Source organism: Lagenorhynchus albirostris, chromosome 7 (assembly GCF_949774975.1).
Source record: "Lagenorhynchus albirostris chromosome 7, mLagAlb1.1, whole genome shotgun sequence".
Taxonomy (NCBI): Eukaryota; Metazoa; Chordata; class Mammalia; order Artiodactyla; family Delphinidae; genus Lagenorhynchus; species Lagenorhynchus albirostris.
In genome coordinates this window covers 10,164,740-10,188,586 of record NC_083101.1, presented here as the reverse complement: position 1 = coordinate 10,188,586, position 23,847 = coordinate 10,164,740, and the positions used below count along the sequence as shown (strand labels likewise).

Here is a 23,847-nt window from a genome sequence, read left to right as displayed (position 1 = left end):
TTCCCAAATAGAAAGTGGGCAGCCTTGGGCCTGGGCTGGAGGGAGTGAAGCAGCTGTAGGCTGCAGACTGGCTTTTGCTACTTCTCCTTAGTTCATTCCACAAAATGTGTCAGCCAGCTATGGGCCAGCTATGGTGCTGGTCAGGTCCAGGGCTGGTAAACCAAAAGGAACCCATTTTTCTCCACGAAGAGCTTTCCTTTTACTCAAATGAAAGCTCGCCACCCCTATCCTAAGCTGTCTCCCAAAGGAAAGGAGGGTTCTCATCCTTTGCCTTAGTAAGGGACTCACCAACATCTGGCGAGACCGACGTATTAGGAACTTACTGGGGAGAGGCCCATGGCACCTCTGACACTAGGCTGAGTGGCTGAGGGACAGCGTTCTCTCTAGCTTCCAAGGCTGAGATATGGCCCGTGTTTCTTAATTTCCATTGTGGTCCTGGATGGAGTCACTCAGTGTTCATGAATTCACCCAACTCTTGCTGCCCTGTCCACCTCTCCCTGCACCAGGGAGCAGTGTTGTTAGCCAATTAGGAGGTGCATGGAAACGACCTGCTGAAGTGGGAAGACTGAGGTAATGCCCTGTGCTGGGGGTGAGACGAACTCCCTTCAATTCACAAAACTGGGTCCTTTTTGTCAGATAAAGGACAGACTAAAAGCTAGAAGTAAGATTCCCTATCAAATGCATCTTGTTGGCTTGCTTACTTTTTATTGGCCATCTCCCCACTGGGGTGAGAGCTATCTAGGAACAGCCCTGGTCATTCTTCACCACTGCCTGCAACACAGTAGAGATTCCATAAACATTTACTGAGTGAGGAGTCTGGTGCTGAACACACTGTGCTCAAGAGGTCTGCAGGACCCTCGGGATTTTTCAGGCTTAAATCACACTTCGTCTTAACTTCATCGTAATTCACGTTGTTCTATTAAATGCAGTGTGCCACAAACAAAGGGTGGAGGAAGGCGGGGGTTATGATTTGGTATTTCTATGATTATGTGGTGACAGTTTTGGGGAAGACTGAGGAGTTGCAACAGACCACCTTGTATTTTTTGCAGCAGTTGGGTTTTAATCACATCTCACTGGCTTTGTATTTGAAAAAACTGGTTCGCTGGCACAGTCGAGTCTACGCATCTTGCCGACTGGCCTGCCGTGATCAGGAGCTAGGTAACGAGCGAAGGAGGCTCCAATACGTCCTCCCCAGCCCTGCCTCCACTGCCACTCCAATGGCTTCTGATTTTAAGCCATCTTTGTCTCTGGGCATTACTGTCATTGTAAGGCAGAAAAAGAAATGCCCTCACTGAAGATGATTTTTCTTTTTTCTTAACGCATTTAGAGCTGTTGCAGAAAGTCCAATATTTGTGACGTACTCAAAAAGGAAAAGCTCATTATGGAAAATAGTTACTGAAATTCTTAACACTGCCTTTTAAATTGCTTATGTGGAAAGACCAGCTCCACTGCCGGGCCTTGGAAAGCAGTGAGAAAGGAGTAGGTGTCTCAGGTCCCTGGCTGGTCTTGGAGGAGCCTTCTGTGGTGGGGTAACTGTTCTCAACTGATGGTTTCTCACAGCAAGTGTCTAAACTCAGTCCTGGCAGAGGAAGAGTTTTCCTCACAACTACTAACAGGATGAACACACTAATAGCCTGCCTGAAGAAAGAGGGTCTTCTACTTCCTCTGGGGGAGATCAAGACTCTTGGTGGAGAGAATCAAGGGGTGGAGGCAGCACCCCAAACCTCTCTGTCTGTAATCATTCACTCAAAAATCATACTGGTATTTACTTCTATTTCCTCTTTTAAATGTTTTCTGAAAAGAAGCAACAGGCTCTGTGAGCTACTCACTGTTAATACAAACACTTGTAAAAATCACTTGTAAACATGTTTGTTACAGGCAATTATAGTTTGTTCACTTTGTCTCTAGTATCTTTTCATAGTAAATTAAATTTGCTGATATAAGCTACATGATGAATAAGACCTGTGATCATTAACCCACCCCTACATAGATGGTTTGGGTTTTGTTAGTCAAAAATCATTATAGTTGACTCTCTGGATCTAGTTTTCTCCTTGTTCAATGTAAAGGGTGCTTCCAGCAGATCCATATCCGAACAAATTCAAAGACTGGTTCTATCACAGGGTATAAGCTTTCTATAGACTTAATTCACTGGTAAACAAAAAGTACAGGCAAAGGCCAAGTCATATGGGTAGGAAAGGAAATAAATCCTAAAAAGCCAGGTTTTACAGTACGTCTAGTGTGGTAGTGGCGATAGGGATAAAGGCAGCTGATACTCACTGAGTACTCAGTACTGACTGAGTGTTTTACATGTATTTAGTCAAAAAAACAACCTTGCAAGGTAAGTAGTATTATCCCTATTGACAGAAAAAGTAACTGAAGTTAGAAAGGTTTCACTTGCTAACTTCACAGCTTGTGTGAAAGGTGCAGCTGGGGTGGGGACTTGGGCTGGTCTGGTTCCAAAGTCTACGTGCCCTTTCCATCGAATCACGCTGCCACATCCAGCTGAAGTAGGTACACTCATCTCTCTAGGGAGAAAAGCATACTTGCCTCCACTGAGCTGTGGACCCTGTAACCTTTGCCAATGGGAAGAAGTACAGCACAGTGCTTAGGAGTATAGACTTAGGTTTAAGTCCCAGCTCCCAGCTTACTTATGACCTTGGACAAGTCCTGCAACTTCTCTGAGCTTTAGTTTTCTCCTTTATAAAACAAAAATAACACCCAATTCAAATAGTTGTTTTAAGGTTGAGATAATTTTTTAAAAAGTGTTTGGCCGATTGCCTAGCAAATTTTGAATATTCAGTAAGTGGTAACAATTATTATATTCATAACTCCACATGCTACTTAAAACCAGAGGTCAATGGAAGAAACTGTGATCTCAAAGATATTTAACATATGAAGTAATGAAAGACAAAACATCGTACAAAATGAAGATTAGTGTTTTCTATGCCATAAGGACATATATTTGTAAGTTCAGAAATTTATATTAATGTGAGCAGAATTTAAATTATATATTTGTAATTTTAATGAGTTCTTCCCTATTTTATTATGAACATTTCTAAACCACAAAAAAGTTGAAAGAAATGTACACTGAAAATCCATGTAACCACCACCTAGATACTACTATTAACATTTACTGTATTTGCTTTATCACGTATCTACCCATCAGTCCATCTTTTTTGAAAAAAATGTATTTCAGAGTAAGGGGCAGGTGTCAGTACATTCACCCCTGAACACTTCAGTGTGCATAACAGTAACTGGTACTCAACATTTGTTTAAGAATCTTTTTTTATATTTTGGTAAAGTTTACATACAATGGTACGCACACATCTTACAAGTACCACTTGATAGTTCTGGCAAATGCATATACCTGTGACATCAGCTCCTGTCAATATACAGACTATTACCTTTACTCCAAAAAGTTCTCTCATCTGCATTACATTTTAAGTGGGGAAGCTGTGGTACAGGGGAAAAAAATGGGCTCAAGAATTAAGGGATCTAGGTTCATATCTCATCTACATTACTCATTAGTAACACACACAGGTATGTATACATACACATAACATATATGCACACAGCTTCAGTTTTCTCGACCACAGAAAAGAGATAATGCCCATCTCACAAGGTTTCTGTAGAGATTAAATACAAAAATTCTTGAATATAATAACTATTCAGTAAATGTAACCACAAGTTACTTTCTCTCTACCCTCCCTTCCACACTCTCCCCATTTCTCAGGATGTTGTCTTCAAAGAGAAAACAGTAAGGACAAAAAAACCCCACAACAGTTAAATGAGAGGTGAAGGAAAAAGGCATCTCTCCGCATAGGCAGTCCTCTCCCGATTTATCCACTGTGACTTCAGCTAATTAAACATCTGTCTCAATGGTCTCCTCAGCAAATTAGTCATCCCCACTTTGTGACACTGATTGTTGGTTGCAGCCTTTTCCTCACTTGCCACCATTCCCAGAAACTTCTAGGAGTTTACTCACTAGGCACATGGCAAGGAATGATGCAGGGTCCCCATTAACCCCCTACAGTTGCCCTTGGTGCCAGTGCTGTTCATAATGCTGCCAGACGTGTCCTTAGATGTGCCTCCCCAAAATAAACCTGTTAAGGGGTGAGGGCTTTTTTGTCTACATTTCTGATTTCCAGTATGATGCATTTTCTAAGTGCTATATATAAGTACCAGACTAAAATATTTAACCAAAAATCTGTTTTTTAAAGTAGTTTTGATAACAAAGCAAGCAGGTAACAACATAACGTCTCAAATGAGGTGAAGTGCAGTCTCATGAATTACCAGCTAGTTCTCTCTAAACGCAGAAAAAAAAAGCAAGCTTTGCTGGTGAACAAATGGCCAGGAGGCAACAAGCAAAACGACCTGGTCTGGACGCATGCCTTTCTCTACATCCCGTGTGTGTGTTCGCGCACGCACACACCTGCTTGAGCTGCAAAGGGGGAGGTGGGGTGGGGAGAACTGTATCTAAACTACGGGGCACTTCTCAAAAATAGTTTTCTGAAATAGACTTCCTCTCAATCCTTCCTCCCACTAAAACAACTGAGTGACTTAAGAACTATCTTTCAGAAGGGTTAAGTGGCTAATAAAAACATTTAAAATGCTTAATTATGCTGGAAACCTAGAAATGGAAACTAAGACTACATATTAACTGCTAACCATCAGCTTGGCAAAAGTTAAAGATTGATAACATTCAGTGCTGGAGGAGGGGGAGGGAAGAGACGCTCTCACATGCTCTTCGAGAGCCAAAGGATGGGTATAAACTTTGAGAGGCAATTTGTTTTTCTCAACATTTTAAATAAGTAGACCTTTGACAAACAATCCCATATTTAAAACCTAGCACCAATGTGCAATGAATACTGCCACAAGATTGTTCACTGCATGTTTTTCTAATACTGAAAATTTGGAAATAACCTAAAAGTCCACCAACAGAGAGCAAAGTTAAATAAATTTAACCAAAAAGATAAAAATGCAGTGGTCACTCTAATATAGAAGAATGCTTATGACATAGTATTGAATAAAAAAACAAATGCAAAAATCATACATATTGTATGGTGTCATTTTTAAATGACATGGATACATTTTTCATGAGTTCACTTAACAAACGCTTTTTGGGTGTCCTCTATTTGACAGGCATTCTGCTAGATGTTGTGTATTTAGTGATTTAAAAAAACCCAAAAAACATAAAACAGGGTCCTGCCCCCATGAAACTTATAGCCTATATGTACACCTGAATGTGAAGTGAATTAAAAAAAAACAAAGGGCTCACACTGAAGAAGGAACCTTCATTTTTTATTTCACACATCTCCAAAATTTTTGTTGTCAACCACTATTTAATTTTATTAAAAAAGAAAGAAAGAAAAAAACCCCCACAACTCTTTAAGAGCCTATCTTTTGCCACCACCTTGTTGTTGTTGTTTTTCACCACCTTGTTTTAATATTAACCCCAGGAGACCTGGTGGCAGCCCCAAGCTTTTTCAATTCTCCCCCAAACTGTGCATTCAGCTCGAATAAAAGAAATCCGACTTCACCCTGGTGTCCAGCCCTCTGCTTGCTGAGCTGAGCACCACCCACTGCCTCCACGCTCATCACCTGTTGGATAGAGTCCTCAAGAGCCTCCTCACTGGTGTCTCTGCCTCTTGTTTTGCGTTCTCTAATCCATTTTTATAAGATAGCACGTTTTCTAAAAGAAATTCTGACTGTATTGCTCTCCTTGCAGTGGTTCCCCTCTGCCATCAGAGCAAAGTTCAAATTCAGCATAGTTAACAAATATGATCTGGTCCCAAAGGACCACTCGAGCCTCATCATTCCCCACCCTGCCATCTCCTCCTACTCTACTGCTTTATTAGACTGAGCCACTTGCGGTTTCCAGAAGGCACTAAGCTCTCACTTTGTTCCTTCCGCCTAAATGCTCTTTCTCACCCCTCTTCACCTGGCCAGTTTTTACTCACCTTTGGGTCTCAGCTGGAGCATTTGCTTAGGACAGTCCTCCCTGACTCCCTAAAACTGGACTAGGGCTTTCCTCCTACAATGTGCACCCAGGCCCTATATTTGTTTCCACTCAGCACTTGCATGGTATTGTGAATGGCTGTTCGTTTGTCTCCCCAGCTAAACAGTAAGCGACTCAAGGGTAAGGACCATTTCTTGGCTTCTACAAAATCCCTAGTGCCTATGTAGTGCCTGCTGCATAACTGCCCCCCCCATAAATCAGTGTAGTTCTATTTGTGAGTACACTATCAGGCCTGGCCTGATCAGTTCTGTCCCTGCCTAGCTTCTGCAGCTTATCCTCTGCTCCATCCCTGCTCTAGTAATTTGGAACATCTATGTTTTGTGGCTATACCTCAAAACACCTCTGCCTGGAATGTTTTTCTCACTTACCCATCTGGCAAAGTTCTAATTAATCTTCAAAAAAGCTGTCAAAGAAATTACTTACTCCAAAGCATCTTTTCTCAGCCCGCTGCCTCACCCAGTAGTTTTAACTAGTCTCTTATCTGTGTTGCTTTAGTAGCTCGTGTAGCATATTTTAGTGCCTCTGAGTCTGTTTTCTCATCAGGTTTTCCACCTGATTTCTAGTATGGTGGCTGGCACGGAGCAGGCAGCATTGGATGATGACTGCTGAACTAATAAACAGGGTATCTCAGAACCCAGAGCTTTCGAGCACACACAGCTTTCTGTATGGTGCCCTTGATTCATCTTCTCAACCTCTCCCATGTTACAGCTCAGGCAAGTAGTAAGGCTCAGAGGCAAGTACACGACTACACATTCAGTTTTCTTATTCTAAAATACATTTTAAAATATTTCTAAAAGCAGGATACAGTTTACAATCAATATATACATTTAGTATTCTTTCTTTCTTTTTTCCTGAAGAGTTATTATTAAATTAGTGGTGTTCTAGAATTAGTCCCTAGTGGACCCCAGGAAAGGTCCTCTGACTCCAAAATGTGTGTGCCCCCTGTACCAGCACAGAGCCTCTTGGGAGTCTATGTCTTTTCTCTTCCTTTCATTCTTTTTCTTTAATCTAATCCATGCTGGTGACTGCCCCAGATGGAGTGAATGAATAGATTTTGTGATGGAAAAGGAACTTCTGAAAGATTAGCAACTAGCAGGAAGAGTAAATGCCGGTCAAATGTAGCTCTGGCCAATGACACATTTCAAGGTTTTCTCATGTGGCAGTTGCAGGAGCTCATAATACCCTTTTAAAATAACTGGGTCTCTGAAGTAATTCCAAAAGATTTTTGCTTGAAATAAATTCTCTCAACTCCCAAGCTTTCTGGATAAAATAGTTGACTGCAATGCCATCTTTAACATGCTCTGCTTTATACTCAAGAAGATCCATCAGGAGCCTCAGATCACTCCAGCCAGGGGGAGGCTCGGGTGAGATGAAACAACAAGATAAAGAGGCAGAGCGAGGAGGCAGGACGAATATGTAACTGGGAGATTCCAGCCTGGGTCACTTCTGACTTGTAAACATCTTAGCAGTCCTCATTTACTGTATCATTGTCCTACTGGGTCACTGGATACCAAGTATCAGGTCTTTACTTCTTATCCAACCCCCACGTGTGAGTGGCATCTGCATGACTATTTATTCTTTCATGAGGAGGAGCAGTTTTCTGCAGAAATTCCTGCCTTTTTGCCAAAGAACATTTAAACAGTCCTATTTACCTTTCCTTCCTCATTTTTTAAAAGAGGATACAGTATAAGGAAAGCAAATGTCTGTGTCTCTGGCTGGCAAACTACTTTCACAGAAGAAAGGTTACTGGATTTTCTGTCTTTACAATTACACAAGAAGCAGGACTCTGTTTAGTTTTACAGCCGGAAGATTCTTTAGCTAACTTTAGCCTTTGGAGAGTATTTCAGGTTAGAAGAGTGTTAAAAATGCTACTGCATCTAAAACATATGGGCTTCTCTTTTCCATAGGGCAGCTCAGGACAGGTGTATGTTGCTTTAAGAAACCTAGACATAAAACATTAAAACTGACACCAATACAGACAAACTGTGCAATTACAAAAAGAATTCCTGGCTTTATATCCAGATTCACCACAGGGTTCCTTTAAATGCTGCACTTCCCTGATGCATTTAGATCTTAGAATCAATGAACATTTCTGTTTACAGAATTTTAAATTTGTTCTCCCATTAGGGTTCTAATAAGCAACACGGTACAATAAAAAGAGTATGGCTTTGAGGTCAAAAAAGCCTGGGCTCCAATTTAAGATTATGTCACTTACTTACTGGGGAAACTTGGGTAACTTTAACTTCTCCTAGAACTGAGGAAAGGGAGGCTGAGAGAGGAAAGAAAGCGTATGATCACATGTATAGTTATCACAGTTCCTTAATTCTAAGGTGCACATTTGCCCCTACTTTTTAACATTTTTAAAGTCTCATCTATAAAACAGGCACAATAAAATCTCCTTTCTAGGGGTGTTATGCAGATTAAATGAGATGCTATCTGTAAGTACACAAAGGCACACAATAAATCAGCTCTTACCCCATTGGAATAGATCTTGGGGAAAGACCAATTTCTCCCTGACACATAAATCCCCTTAAAACATTGTTAATAAGTAATAATTTGTATATAACTGTCTAGGTCTATTTGGCGTGAAAGTAAGGCCTCTCGTGCGAGGTTGCAGGGAGTGAGTCAGAGACCCTGATGCTGCTGGTTCATTCGAGCAGGTCTCTTTTGGGTATAGGCTCCGAATCCCCACCCTGGCTTCCTGGGCTCTGGGCCTGGTCTGTATTCCTGTCATACTGCAGCCATCAACTCTGTACTTCTTTTCAATTCTTTTCTTTGTGTTCATATTCTCTGTATGTCCTACTCCCTCTTTGGGCCTCGGTGTATTTCACAGCGGTTAGAAGTTTAGATTTTATTCTGAATGCAACTGGAAGTCATTGAAGGGTCTGGACCAGATATAATTCGATTTATATTTTAAAAAACCTCTTTGTCTGCTGCTCTGTAGGCAAGAGACTGGAGGGGCCAAGAGCAGAGGCAGGAAAAGCAGCCAGGGTGTATTTCAACAGTCGAGGTGACATCTTGGTGATCTGGATCCATCCAATGGAGATGGAAAAGACTGAATTCAGGACATATTCTGGAGGTAAAAATAAGAGGACTTGCTAATGGATAAGAAGATGTGTAGAGTTAGCACAGGAAAGAATTCAAGGGTCATTTTTACTACATTTTTGGGGGGGGCGGTGATGGGGGGAGAAAGTTAAGTAAATTAACTTCAAAGTAATCTGAAATGTTCTTTTTATATTAAAATAGTAAGACTTTAACAGCCAAGGCTTTGAAAGACACTGCCCCTCTCCAACTCTTCACAGCTTAAATGTGAAGGTCACAATTTCAATGTCAATTTCTCTGGGAGGTGTTCCCTGACCATCCATAGAAAGCAGTGAGCTCCCCTGCATCTCATCTTCTCTCTCTCAGCCCCTCATGTTTACTCTCACTTTAGAATGTAAGCTCCTCTTCAGCAAGAGTCCTGTAGATCTGCTTCACCACAGTCTCCCTGCACCCAGCATAGGTCTGACCCATGAGAGCATGAGTGAGTGTACACACAGCTACAAATACATTATAGATCAATATTTACACCTTACATGAATTTTTAAGATATAACTTGAGCATCCAATGCTGTCATCATTAGCCGTCCCTCAGATCAGAACCTCACACACCCTGTGGTGGATGTTCACTCCCCTCTCTGCTCCTAGCAGTACTTTAGGGAATAGTGTTTGAGAAGTCCTAGACTAGACTATCTCCTTGGTGACATTCTAGGGGTCTAGTGAAAACACAGTAAATTAGCTATCAATAATGTGGTCTGTAACTCCAAACAGAGATGTTAAGAGGGAGTTCACTTGACAAAGCTAACATTTATCTTTCAAATTCTAGGTGAAATTTTGTACGGGAAAAGTAGGAATTAATGTCGTAAGTCTTATTAATATTGTAAGAACTTTTCAAAAAGGATCTTCAGACTAATACAAATTTGTCCTTCACATCAAAAGGCAAGAATGGACAGGGGTGAGAAAAAGTTGATATGTTTCTGGTTCAATCTCTCAGCAGATGATAAACTCCTCCATTTTATAATAACAACAAATATTGAAACAGAGCCATACAGATCACTATTCTGCTTAGAAAATCCTACTTCGAAGCCTTCTCTCTTTTGTAGACCCAGAGATACCTCTATTTCTGCATCAGCGTTACAACTGAATTTAGGTCTACCTCCATTTCTCAAGTGCCTCTGTCATACCCAACATCATGCTTCAGGAGGCTGGTAAAGGTTGGTGTGTAATAACATTTTAAACAACATCAAAATACTAAGAAGCTCAGAAGGTCATCACTGATTGTGAGGATGAACTTGATAAAAGGAGAACTTGACAAACTAAGGCCTTTACTCACTAAACAACAGGTTAGTGTATTTTACTGGTTAAATCAAGGGACCTGACAGGCTACTCGTCATTACGTTAAAAACATACCCACCCAACTGTTAAAATTAGTAAAGAAGTTTCAGCTAATTCTTCTAAAACTGGATTCTCCATTTACAATTTTCTTAAATCATGGGGACTTTCTGCCAATGCAAGTAGATTCCAAATGTCAAGTAGGTCAGTAATAAAATGAAAAGCTAGAGAGAGACTTTTAAAAGAGACATTTAAAAATGGGCTTAAAAAAATAGGCCTTGGGCTTTCCTGGTGGCACAGTGGTTGAGAGTCTGCCTGTCGATGCAGGGGACACGGGTTCGTGCCCCGGTCCGGGAAGATCCCACATGCCGCGGAGCAGCTGGGCCCGTGAGCCATGGCCACTGAGCCTGCGTGTCCGGAGCCTATGCTCCGCAACGGGAGAAGCCACAACGGTGAGAGGCCCGCGTACCGCAAAAAAAAAAAAAAAAAAAAGGCCTTAGCACAGAACTGACTGGGACACACTATGAAAAGATTACTGTAAGTTCAGTACATGAATATTAATAGAAAAAACCCTGCAGTGTTCATAAATAGTTATGACTTGATGAAATAATTACAAATAATGCAAGTCAAAATTTTAGATCAGTTGCAAGTATCTGTAATGATATTCTATCCATAAAAAGCAACAATATTTTAAAACCCTAGAGGTTTCCATTGACAAAGCTACTTACCTAAACAAAGAAGAATTCTTTTGCTCAAATATCTATCACCTTCTGATTTTCTACAAATGAAAATTGGTGAGGGAATGCCAGGGGGAAGGGCAACAGAGTATTTAAACCCTAGGCCAGTCATTAAGCCCACTGCTTGATTTAATAATGAAATAGTTTAAGTTCTCAATTTATTATTATTAAACAGAGAGTTGTATGGTCATTCGGGAAAAAAAAGATGAGAGATGTTAAAGGTTTGTTGAGTAAGCAGCTAGAGTCACTGTCAGCCTATGAAAGGAGTTCTGAAATCCTGGTCTAATACGACTAACCTCTAAGGCACAAGCAGTGTGAGAACTCTTGACCCCACATGGCACATGCTATCTAATCTCAAGTGCTATTTCTCCCTTCTCACTTAAATTAAATAATAGTAGCAAAGAGACAAGTGCTGTTCTGCACTCAATCAGGTGAAAGCTGTTTGAAGAGAGGGCTAAGCCAGACAGCGGGGCATGGCGGGCACCTTCTTGCAAAGACTGAGCGGGTCACTGTGGTAGAGGCTTAGGAAGTGCAGGATGAGTGTCTCTAACCTGGCATCTCCTGACACCAAGTTCATGACTAAGTTCATGTGTCATAATGGGTAAGTAATAAGTATTTCACAGCCAACTGTGAGCACTAACAGACTTTTTTTTTTTTGAGTAAATGTACTTGTGTTTCTTTCTATGACAGAAAGAATGATTTTCCCCTTCATTAATCACCCTCCAAAACAAGTCCATTCCACAATACAAAGTTCCAAAACAGAATATATACCCTGCCTTTACCAAGTTAACCTTAAATAAACATCTTTTCCAAACTGGAGATAATCCCTCTATTTCATGAGACCAGACTTAACAAAGCAATAGAAAGAGCTTCTTATTTTAAAAAGCTTTTTGGATCAAGAAAATGGACAGTAATTTATGTAAATGCATCAATCTCAATTGACTTCTCTAGTATGAAAAGGAATAAATAATGCAGATGACTGTTTTTCAGACAACGAGTCCTAACTCTTTGCCAATGATATGGCAAAGACTCTGATGGAAATGGCAGGGATGTGTACACAAAGGTGAACATAAATAAATGTGTGTATGATAAACGTGGTTGCTGGAGATGGACACAGATAAATAGGTAGGCAATTGGACAGGGATGGCTGGAGACGGAGGGAAAGACACTGGTTCAGCTGTATCCCAGTGAGTTCACAGAGCTTTCATGATCTAAAAAATGTGCGACAGCAGAATTCCTATTAAGAAGGTTAAAAAAGTCCTACCTCCTCTTGGGCAATTCAGAATAAAGCTATCTCAGAATATAATAAATATGTCATAAAATACACTATTATATAAAAAATTTAGGGACAAAAACAAGACGAAAAAACCAGGATCCTAAAGGTAGAAGAATGCTTATTTAACACCTTTAAATATCTGAAACTGTTTAAATGCTATTAGATTGGCACCTAGAACCCTAAATTTCTACTTTCCCCTGGGAAAGTAGAGGCTATGCCTCTTCAATCATCCCTTAAATGCAAAGAGGTTTGACCCCCATGCAATGGATAAAAGTCACCCAAAAAATGAACAAAAGAGGTGTTTGGAAAAACCAGAACACCATTCATCCCAGCTAACGACTTGTTCATTATGAGTGATGATGGATAAAGACTTCTCATGCTGAGATGAAATCAAGATTTATATGCATTGTTTCCTCTCCCAACTTGTGGGAAGATCATCATCATTTAATTCTATCTCTGCGGCCAGTGATGGGCATCCAGAGAGCTGGTTATCAAACGGTGCAGTCAGCTGGCAAAAGCCGAAACGTGCAGTTGGCACATCTGGACGGAGCCGCCACAGCCGAGGGTGAACAATGACTCCTGGCAAGCATCCAAATTGCTTGCAGACGCTAGCAGGTCTCATCTACAACCGCCCCTACCAGCATCTCTCTCTCTCTCTCTTTTTTATGAGAATCAGATTTTCATTGCTCCATTCAATTGCTCTCCTCTGCCATTTTTTACAGCTCTTATCGTTCCCTTGGAATATGGCCTTCAGACAGCTCATCCGTGTCCTTCACTGTGTTATCTCTTCTAACTTTTATTAAAACTTCAGCTTTCATCTGAAGATAGCTAATTAAATCTGGAACAGATTATATTCCTCCCCTTAAAAGGAACACAGAACTATTTTCCTCAACCCGAGCCATGCTTTTCTTCCCTTTCCGAAACATAAAATCAAAGGTGTTTAAGAAGTCTCATTTGCTTACAAAGCTAAGATATCTGACATGTCATAGATAGGTTGATTTATACTAAAGTTGTCTACGGTGTGATATATCTTTGAGCTATTTCTCAAGATAATTATTTCTCAATATTGGGAATATTTTCTTTTCTCATATCCTTTAAATATTACAGCTAATACCACAAGCTTATTTTCTGTATAAATTGAGTAATGAGGAATTAGCGATTAACAGCTACTTGTGTCAAGTGATTTATCTTAAAAAAAATTTTTTTTTACAGTTGCCCTCATTTTGCTAAAAATGAAAAAATGTTTTCTTTTATTCTATACCCCAAACACTAGCAACCAGAAATTTCCCCCATGGAAAACTACATGAAAACATGAAATTAAAAGCAGTGCTTCAAATTTAGGGTTAAATCAGTTTTCCAGACAGCTTTACGCCAACTAATAGTTAGCTCAAGTAGCTTTGCCTTAATCTATTGCAAATTAATGATGAAGCTTCCATAAGTGACATGGACACATTCTTCTCACATATGTCTGACCCAATCCCTTCCTTGGGCCCAGGGGCAGCTTAAAATCACTCTTCTGCTGTACACTTGCTATTGAACCCAGCAATGACATCTGAACCAATCCAGCCAGCCATCAAACACCCACCCATACCCACACCCACACCCACACCAACACCCACACCCAGCACTTTTAACTAAGGGTTAAGCTTCTGTTACCAGAGTATGATTTAACTGTCCCACCTGAAATTTTCTGGGATCCTTTTCTTCGCTTCACTGCCTTTAGCAAGATTTCTTTCATGGTGACCTTTGTGTTGTCCACCTGAATAAGGGAGAATCCATGAGCAGCATTTCTGTAGGAAAAGACAAACATTAAATCAAGACCAATATTCAACCAAAGGGATGTTAATACAGTCCTCACTGAGTTTCAGTTTGAGTAAGTGTACAATCAAGTGTCAATTATTTTAAAAAGAGTTAAATAAACAAACTTCTAACGCGAAAGAGAGAGAGAGAGAGAGAGAGAGAGCGCAGGCTCGAGAAAAGCATTCTAATATGAATGGTTCCAAGTGAAAGAGAGGGCAGAATTAGGGAAGATGTTTCTATTTATCTTAAATTGAATCCAATTGGTCTGTGTGGGTCACTAGTACCATGGCTTCCTAGTGTTGGTTCCCAAGTGAAATCCTGCAGCAAGGACTAACAAACGATAAACTTGGCTTGTGTCAGTAGATGTCACTGCAGGCAGATACTACCATTATATTAAAGCTCATGGAGCCCTGGAGGGAAAATGGGGGGTGGATATGATAGCCCAAAGCAATTTAGAATAAGGAAAACAAAGACGCTCCCTAACTGGCAAGCAAATAAATAAATTAATAAACAAGCATTAAAAAAAATACACAGTCTGTGTATACTTCAGTAGTAATGTTTTAATCTACTTAGTCTTAGAAGGTCAAGCAAAATATTAGCTGAAGCGTAAATAATTACGACAAAACAGTAACACTACTTATAAGCTTCTAGCCAATCACACTTGGGGTGGGGGGGGTCATCTAGATAAGAAAAAACTGGTAAGGAACAAGTAGCCTTAAAAAAGAAGCCCATCCCTGGGTGAGGGATAACTTCACTACGACCGTTAACTGCAATAGGAGGTATCACAAATACTGCTCACTATGCTTGGGCACTGAAACAAAACAGGCCAATTCCAAGCAGCTCATGTAACAAATGGGACCCAAGTTTCCAACTATGGAACATGGGAATTGCCACAAGGAGTTTGGTTGCATTCCCATTTCCCCATAAGAATCTCAAAGCGGAACACAGCCAAAAAACACAGCAGAACTTCATACTGACAAGAAAACTGAAAGAAAAGCCAAGCCCCAAGCTAAGCCATGGAAAAGCTTCCCAATGGTAGGACAGGCTGGGAAGGGGTCTTAAACCTAGTTTGGACCCAACCAGGTGGCTGGCTTTCCAAGGGGGCTGGGGGCTGATCTCAAAACCAAGGGCCCAATTTGCTTCTCTAATACAAAGACATCTCCACACCCCCTCCTCTCCATACGGCTTGCTGTTTAATCCTTGACATTCCATTTGTTAAAAGGCAAAAGCCGATGCTGGTCTAGCCAGCACGATCATCCATTTTAACTTGGTCAAGTTTTGCTCTCGAACAGCAGGCCTGAGAACTGTCAAGCTAATTTTACTGAACACTCTGTTACTGAATCATGCCTGAGCCCCGGCCGTTCTTTACCTCAGAAGCTGGACCCCATCCCAGAACAATCTTTAAAAGTTTATTTTACTGATCAAAGCAAAATAAGAAATAGCTCTTTTTTTTAAAACTATATTTAGGGAGCGAGGTAGTAAGTGATGCTCTGGCAAGAGTTCTGAAATGTAAAGTGCCTTGTGCATTTATAAACTTGCGGGTATTTGCTCTGGCACTAGGCCAGTGTGTGTTTGGAACAAATGCCAATCATTCGCGTACAGACTTGCCTTCCCCTGCTTTCTCCTCGGAAGTCAGTATGCGCTCCATCTGTGACAATATGCTGGGCGATGGATGAGTAGGACCTAAAAGGAACACCAGTTCTTGGGTACTCGCAAGCTAGTATTGGGCTAGATCTCCCAAACTTCCATCTGTCCGGGTTCCACCTGAACTATTTTAGATTTGAGTCTGCTTGTAAATTGCTTACATTCTCTCCTAATCTGCTGCTGGCTGATAGCGTTATTTCCAACCAATACATTTATCTTTTCAGCGAAGGCAGACTAAAAGCTCAAAAGGAAGCCTTGTGTTTGGACTAACTTCCATAATTAAAAGTGTCCTTTGAAAAGATTTTTGAACAGAGGAAAATCCCTAGTCTGTATTTTTCTGTCATTTTACCCAAACATACCTGGGTGACAAGGTTAAAGCATGTGGAGGAAATCCCTGGCACTTATCATCCACAGGCATTACTGATAAACTGTGTGGTGGAGGAATAAAGGATTACCTTCTGTATTTTTTCATTACACTTTTCTTTTGTTACAGAATACATAAATCCATTGTGGCACAATGTAATATGTATCACCATGCTACACCTGCGGACGCTTCCGAGCGGCTGCCATGTCTGTGCAGTCAGGAATGATAAGTGAACCACCCGTGAATGTTAACGATAGTGATCATTCTGAGGTAACTCGGCTCTCCATCTTCCTTTACAGCCTCTGTGCTGAAGCCAGGGTAGCAAGGTTCATGAGAGGAAAATGAAAACAACAGTGAAGGGAAGGGGCATACTCGGCACTCGGAATGTGCCTTCGCGGGTGTGCGGGATCTCACTCTGGGGCTCCGTTTCGGTGAAAACGTGCACATTTAAAGGAGAAAGAGGTTGTGACTCACGTCCTGCGCCCTCAGCCAGACTTAATGAAAGTTTCCTCAGGTCAGCCTCGCACTCCACTCACTCCCCTCCCTCCAGACGAACGCCAACCTTGGATCTTGTCCCAAGTCTACAGCACTTAATGTTTCTAAAACACAAGAGTACAGGATCTAAGTGGTTCTCAGAATCCATGTAGGTGCAACTGTTAAGCTGTGCTCCCACTTAATAAATGGATATGGAGACCTGCTACCACAATTTTCAGCTTGACTTCCAAAGAGTCTGGGTTTTATGCCTCATTTCTTCATATCCAGGATTTTTTATGGGCTTTCTACAATGTCTACGGAAATACATCCTGTAAAGGCACTTTTATTTAATGTTGGGCACTGGGTCTGAGACTGAGGAGACGACAATCTTGGGGGACCTGGGGCAGCAGGCGGGGAGAGCGCTAGCCCTGCTTCCCTTCTTCATGGCACTGCATTTCAGTCTCTGGGTTGTGACCTGCGCCGGGGATGACCAGCCCTTGGACAGACAGGCAGATGGATGGACAGACAGGTGGGCTGCAGACCCACTCTCAGCTAGGAAACTGCTCTTCCCCCAGCTCCCCTCGTGGACAGACAGCTTCTTTTCTGCCAGTGCAGGGCATTCTAGGGGCACTGGAAGAAGCAGCTGCCCTTCCGCAGCTCCTTGGGTTGTCCGTGCTGGGTCCAGGATGAAGCGCCACCTCAGGGAGCTGACTGAATGCTGGCAGGAGTGCTTCAGTCAGTTCCAAGTTAGGTCCTGTCAAGTCTCGTAAACACTGAAAAACGTATGGGTATTTTAAAAAGAGATTACTCACTTGAGGAATTCAGCTCTGTCCCAGTGCAAAGCCACTCAGTTACCAGAGGGAAGTTTTTATACCAGCATTAACCTAACACAATGAGCATTTCTGCACTAAGCACTGAACTAGAGGCGGCGGTGGACAAAGAGAGAAGTAGGGGCACAGGTCTTTATCTGAGAAGCTTAGATTCTATTTATAGGGGCAGAGCTGGAATCAGAACCCAAGTTGGAAGGCAACATATTGGAGAGGAAGACACATGGGTTGGGAGTTAAATACCTTTTGGTTCAAATCCTGGCTCCATGACTAACCAAAATGTTGTCTTAACATGTGGGAACCTCAGCTGTGGCCACGAAATGAGGAGGCCATGTCCCTACAGAATTGCCAGGAGGATAAAATAGACAATGAATGCCAAGCACCTGGAACTAAGGCTGGCAAACAGTAAAAGGGGTTTACGATGTTCCTTCTCTTGTGTTCCCCTGTCCCAAGTCATCATCCCAAGAGAAGAGGCCCCATTCAGCCCATTTCCCCCAAACCCCCAGGAGATACTGCTTATTTGGGGGAATGGATCTCAACCTTCATTGCTCATAATTGATAACAAAGGGCCATGAAAATGTGCAATTGGCTGGGCATGGTGGCAGCACTGGGACACTATCAGTAAGCAGCCCCTGGCCCAGGCATCAAAACCCCCCTGAAGCTCAAAGCAGGGCACCCTGGGCTCCGGTTTTAAGGTTTTCCTTTTTGAAAGAGTAAACCAGAGAAGTAGGTACGTTCCACCTCGGCTTAACTCAGCTTTGGGTGGGGATGGTGGAAGTCAAAAATCATGGTGGGCTTCCCTGGTGGCACAGTGGTTGAGACTCCGCCTGCCGATGCAGGGGACACGGGTTCGTGCCCCGGTCTGGGAGGATCCCACATGCCGCAGAGCAGCTGGGCCCATGAGCCATGGCCGCTGAGCCTGCGCGTCCGGAGCCTGTGCTCCGCAACGGGACGGGCCACAACAGTGAGAGGCCCGCGTACCGCAAAAAAAAAAAAAAATCATGGTGATAATGCAGAGAAATCCAGTGAGATTAATTGTCTGCTTCTGCAGAGTACAAGATGTTATTATTCAACAATTACAACAATAATAGTAGCATCTACTACCTACTGAGCACTTAGTATGTGCCAAGTGCTGTGTTAAGCCTTTTAAATCTGCATTAACTCATTCTACCCTAAAATAGGCACTAATAAGTTATATCCATTTTGCAAAAACTGAGGCTGGAAATATTAGGGAATTTACCTGAGGTCACTCATCTATTAAAGATCCTATTTTGGATTCAGAAATCAACAATACGGTCCTTAATCCAAGTAGCACAGTCCAGTGGGAGAGAAAGACAAAGAAGCAAACAAAGAATTACAGCTCTGCATGATAAGCACAAAGATGAAGGCAAGCTCAGAGTGCTGCCAAAACATAGGGGCACTGAACCCAGCCGGTAGGGGTGAGGGGGATCAGACAAGCTTCTTAGTGGGGAGGTCTCAAAACATAGCTGTCATTTAGCTCTGTATCATACTGAAAAAATGGTGGCAACACCAGAAGGCAGCAGAGCACAGAAAGTTCTCGAATAGAGCCTGCTTTGGAGTCCCAGCTCTGCCTTCCTTGGGTAAATGATATAATCTCTCTAACTTCTAGTTTTCTCATCTACAAAATGAGGCTAACTCTTAGACTATAAGATTGCTGTCAGGGCTAAATACTTCTAAAATAATTAACATAATACCTGTCATAAAATAAATGTTTAATAAGCAATAGATAATAACTATCAGCTTTTCTTCATACAAAGAAGTGATATATAATGATGAGAAAATGACTTCAGTCAACATTTACTGAGCACTTACTTTGTTCATTTAATCCTCCCAGAAAAGGTAGGTGTTATCATCAGTCCCATTTTATAATGGAGGAAATTGAGGTTTGGCAAGGTTGAGACACATACCTGGAATTACGCAGCTAAGAAGTGGAGGAACCAGAACTTGAACCCAGGTCAGCCAGACACCAAAGCCTGTGTTTTAAACCTCCCTATGGCCAAGGGAGTTTGGGGGGACTAAGGGGAAGAAGAGACTTCCAGAGAGCGTATCTTCCAGATTGGAACCACTGCCCAATCTATGGAAAAGGTCAACTCCCACTGTAACAAATTCAGTTTGATTATAAATGTCCCAGCTCTTAGACTAACCATATGACCTACAAGACTGCTTTTTAAAAGCCCTTGGAAAACGTCCTGGTTTCCTGAGCCACAGTATCAGTTTGTGAAAGTGGGAAAAGGCTGCCAAGAGTAGCACTCCCTCCTCCAGTCCTGACCAGTTCATAATCGTGATGAAGACGTACTCCTTTGGTTCCCAGCCTGTTCTGGTCCCAATTCCATGCATGTTCATTTTTGAGCATTTCAAGGTAGAAAATGAAAATATATGAGCAAGAGAAAGCCTTATAATAACTGCAGCATGCCTGCTTTAAAGGAAGTCCTTCGGGTATTTCTTTATCCATAAAGAGAGTTTACACTAGTGGGAATGCCACATTTTGTTTCCCCTTGCGCTGACAAAATTTTTTTTTTAAAGATCAAAGCGTATTGTGTGAGTATGTGATATTTGACATTGGACAAAGTACTCTTTTTCAAAAGAGACATTTTCCAAAAACATAACTCACTAGACTAATGGGCAGTGAGAAGCCAAAATGACTGCCCTCCGCCTTCTCCTTGTCTATCTTTGCCAGAGTCCTTGGGACTTGCCAAATCCGGTCATGCCTGCTTAGCTTGCTCGACTGATTGTGCCAGAAAAGAAAATAAGACACAGATGTATTTGAGCTCTTTGAGACGCCAGTAAGAGAGACAGCTAATGGCTTCATTTCGACCCTCCCCTTCCAGCTGGGCACAGGTGGGGGATAATGAGGTCCCTCTCCCTAATCAAACTCAATTATTTACTACTCTATATAACCGCAAAGACACTCACATTCAGTTCAGAATATAAAACACACCGTGGGCTACCTCCAACCACCGCCACTGGGTATTTATAACAAACTCAAGTGGCTAACAGTTTGCCTTGGCAGGAGTTTAAGTGTGTAAAGTTTTGCAAACTGTTTCTGTTCAAATATGTCCTGCTGAAATGGGGTCCCAGGCGGGGTTCCACAACTGTCAGGTCAGTGAACTGCATAACATCTGAGAATATATTCACCACACAGTGCAGACAGGATCTGGAAATCAAAAGCTTCGTTCTATCGCACCCTTCTGAGAAGCATCACGGTTTTTTCAACAGCAAGACTGACGCTGTATTAATAAACATTACAAGTCACTAGCCTGACAGGTACATAGCAGCAGCTGACAGACTCCAACACAAGCTGAGGGGAGAACAGAGGAAAGCAAAATGAGACATAGTAACTAAACATGGCCAAAGGGGGTGGATCATGAAACAAATCACATTAACATCAGAAATGTGAGTCCCAAACTTTTAAGATATATAGCAACCAAAGCAACAATCTGGTATAATTTTTGGATACCAAAGTAAGTTGATGGCTATCCAAAATATGTGCTTTTATTGTAGGAACAAAGTTATCCTGCCACAATCTCAACAGACAGACATTCCAGTGAGCAAAACATACATATTTAGCTTGTCTGACCTTTAAATTCTTAGAAGTATGTAATTAATGCTTTCCATCTTTATTACTTACTCCAATATTTCTGTCACTTTAAATAGACACAAAGAAAAATCTTTTCTTTTCTCTAGACAGTAGCTGTTGCCAAAAAGGAAATCAAGTCACATTTACAAATACAAAATTAAACAGGCTGCATATGTTACACTTCCATACACGAGGACAATCTAGACAATGAAAATGTTTGCTAATACAACAGAATGAAAAGAAACAACACACAGTCGGTCCTCTATGACTCAAGCAACCAATAAATAACTAGGATAATTTATAGCCATGTTGTCAGGCCTGGTTACAAAGAGCACAGGCATCTTATTTTATTACTTGCCCTATTTTAGCTCTGCCCCTTACCAAACTGCATGACCTTGGGTAAATAACTACCTGTCTCTGATCCTCAGCTTATATATTATAAAGATACGTTGCTTATAAGGAATAAATGAGATAATGGCTACTAGGGGCACCAAACTGAGTGTGCAAAAACGCTCATTTCTTCCCCTCACCCCCACTACCTCCTCTCAAGACCATTAAGGCAATATCACATTAAGAGTACGTGAGTTTTCAAACTAATGATATCTTTTCATAACGGTCTGGTCACTTAGGGTGTATGGTGGAGATCTCATCAAGAATGTATACTAAAACCACTGAGACCCTTTTTTGAAAGGCCCTCATACAGGAAAGAACAATGAATCTAGGGCATGCCTCCTAAAAAAGCAGCTAACCTTTCCCTTTATGCAGAGCCAAGAGAAGCCACAGCAGTCTCTGGGAGCTCTCTGGGCCACACTGACTGAGGCAGCCCAGCTTCTGGTACAAGATCCTCCAACGTCAACCCCGTGGTCCATCTCCCAAATAGCAAAATCCTAACTGGATTCTATTTGCTCTGCAGCTCTTGGTTAAATGACTCCTTTCCCACATCCACCTGACAAACTAAACATTTTAAGTAAAACACATATATAGGAGGGCAATTTAATTAACTGACTTCCGATCTAGGAAGATTCTGTCCGTTTTATTGTTTTTGACTTTTCTTCCCTTAAAGCCCTTCTTCCCCACCCCAGAGTAGGATCCCAGTGTGAAACATTAATGTCAACACATGTAACGCAATGACACCACCCCAGCTGCTTTTGTCACTGCCATTTTTAAAATCAACTCAGTTTCACAAATTCTGATTGAATTAGCCCATGCTGGGGGATAGGAAGAGATGGACAATGCAAGTTCCTCTCCTGTCCACTGCAAGATCTCATTTTCATTTTCCCTTGTCCTACTGTCTAAAGGCCTTGGCGTGGTCATTGTTGGCAAGGAGCACTTCTTCAGATGCTGAAAACCAGCTGAGATCCAGCTCTTAACTAGTATTAGGGGCCACCCTAATACCTCTGTCCCCTACTTCTCCCCTCCCACACTCCTGACAGCCAAACAACTTCAACGCTTCGGCTCAGAGTAGCTACTATCAGTCAGCAAGCTAGGGACTCCTGTTTATACACACATTTGCTCTATCCAAAATCAATCAAGAACAATGGATACCTTAGAAATCCGCTTGCTGATCTGCTAAAGGAGGCCATGTCCACTAACAGGCTCCTAATTTGCACTTTGTTAGAGTAATCCATTCTCCGTCCCCTAACAACAACTCTATTTCCAGGGGTTTCCTGGGGCCCAAGGGCCTGGGAGGGCAAAACCAGCCTAGCCCCAACTCAGTAATAATATCAAAAGGTATCCAGCTCCACACTCTTTTCCACAAAACACTTTTCCAATTAGGGATTCATTTAAGTTAACCAGCTCCTGTTTTTAAATGTAAATCATTATACAATGTAATAAGTCATTATCTCTGCATGATGGAACAAAGAGAAATTTGAAATTTTCTTTTATATGAAAAAACAGATTTTCTAATTTTTCTATTCTGTCTTCCATAAGATCTTACGGAAAAACCCGAATGAACTTTTGAGCCAACCCAATCTAATGGACATGTATTAATTGTGCAATAAAAAATAACCCAAAGAAAAGTTAAACCCCATATACAACTTAGTGTAAATTATTCAGGCTGATAAATCTCTGATAAAAATAACAAATAGCAACTACATAACACTTCCTACACACTAGGGTCTGAACTAATTTTCTCATAGCAGCATTTCCTACCTGAGGTTCATGGACCCCCTAGGGTCAAAAGATGAATTCACAGGCTCTCTTGAGTTTCAGAATTTAAAAATTTTGCTTTTAGTTCAATGAAAATCATGTACATATGATTTGCACTGAAAAGCAAAATTTTATACAGATATATAAATAGATGTATATAGTGACTTATATAAGCAATAGATAGATAGATATGGATATAGACCATTCCCAGTCTTCCATGTTCCTCATTCTCCATCCAGCTGGGGGAGCCCTGAGTCACTGCTTGGAGGAGAAATACCCAGGAGTGCCACCTGACCTTCATTAGACAGATGTGAACAAGAAATAAACATATACTAAAGCCAGGGTCAACCAATCTAGCCCATGTCCATTCATTTACGTATTTTCTATGGCTACTTTCGCATTATGATGGCGGAGTTGACCCACAGAGACTGTATGGCCTGCAAGCCTAAAATATTAACGATCTTGTCCTTTATAGAAAAAGTTTGCCAACATGTGGGATAAGCTGGTGAGATTTGGGGGGTTGAGTATCCTAGCAGCTGGTTATTTAACATCAGTAATCGACTTAGAAAGGCCAAACGGCATCAGTG

General features: G+C 41.5%; 1 protein-coding gene across 3 annotated transcripts in view; it reads right to left on the bottom strand.

The window, feature by feature from the left end:
- MAPKAP1 (MAPK associated protein 1) overlaps nt 1-23,847 on the bottom strand; it is a 231,265-nt gene that overhangs the window by 80,074 nt on the left and 127,344 nt on the right. For 2 of the 3 annotated variants that reach the window (XM_060154359.1, XM_060154360.1), the window contains exon 8: nt 14,083-14,192. In XM_060154359.1, the coding sequence (XP_060010342.1) occupies nt 14,083-14,192 (110 nt within the window). Of the gene's footprint in view, nt 1-14,082; nt 14,193-15,810; nt 15,886-23,847 lie in introns of all 3 variants that reach the window. The other variant, XM_060154358.1, reaches the window with a different exon arrangement.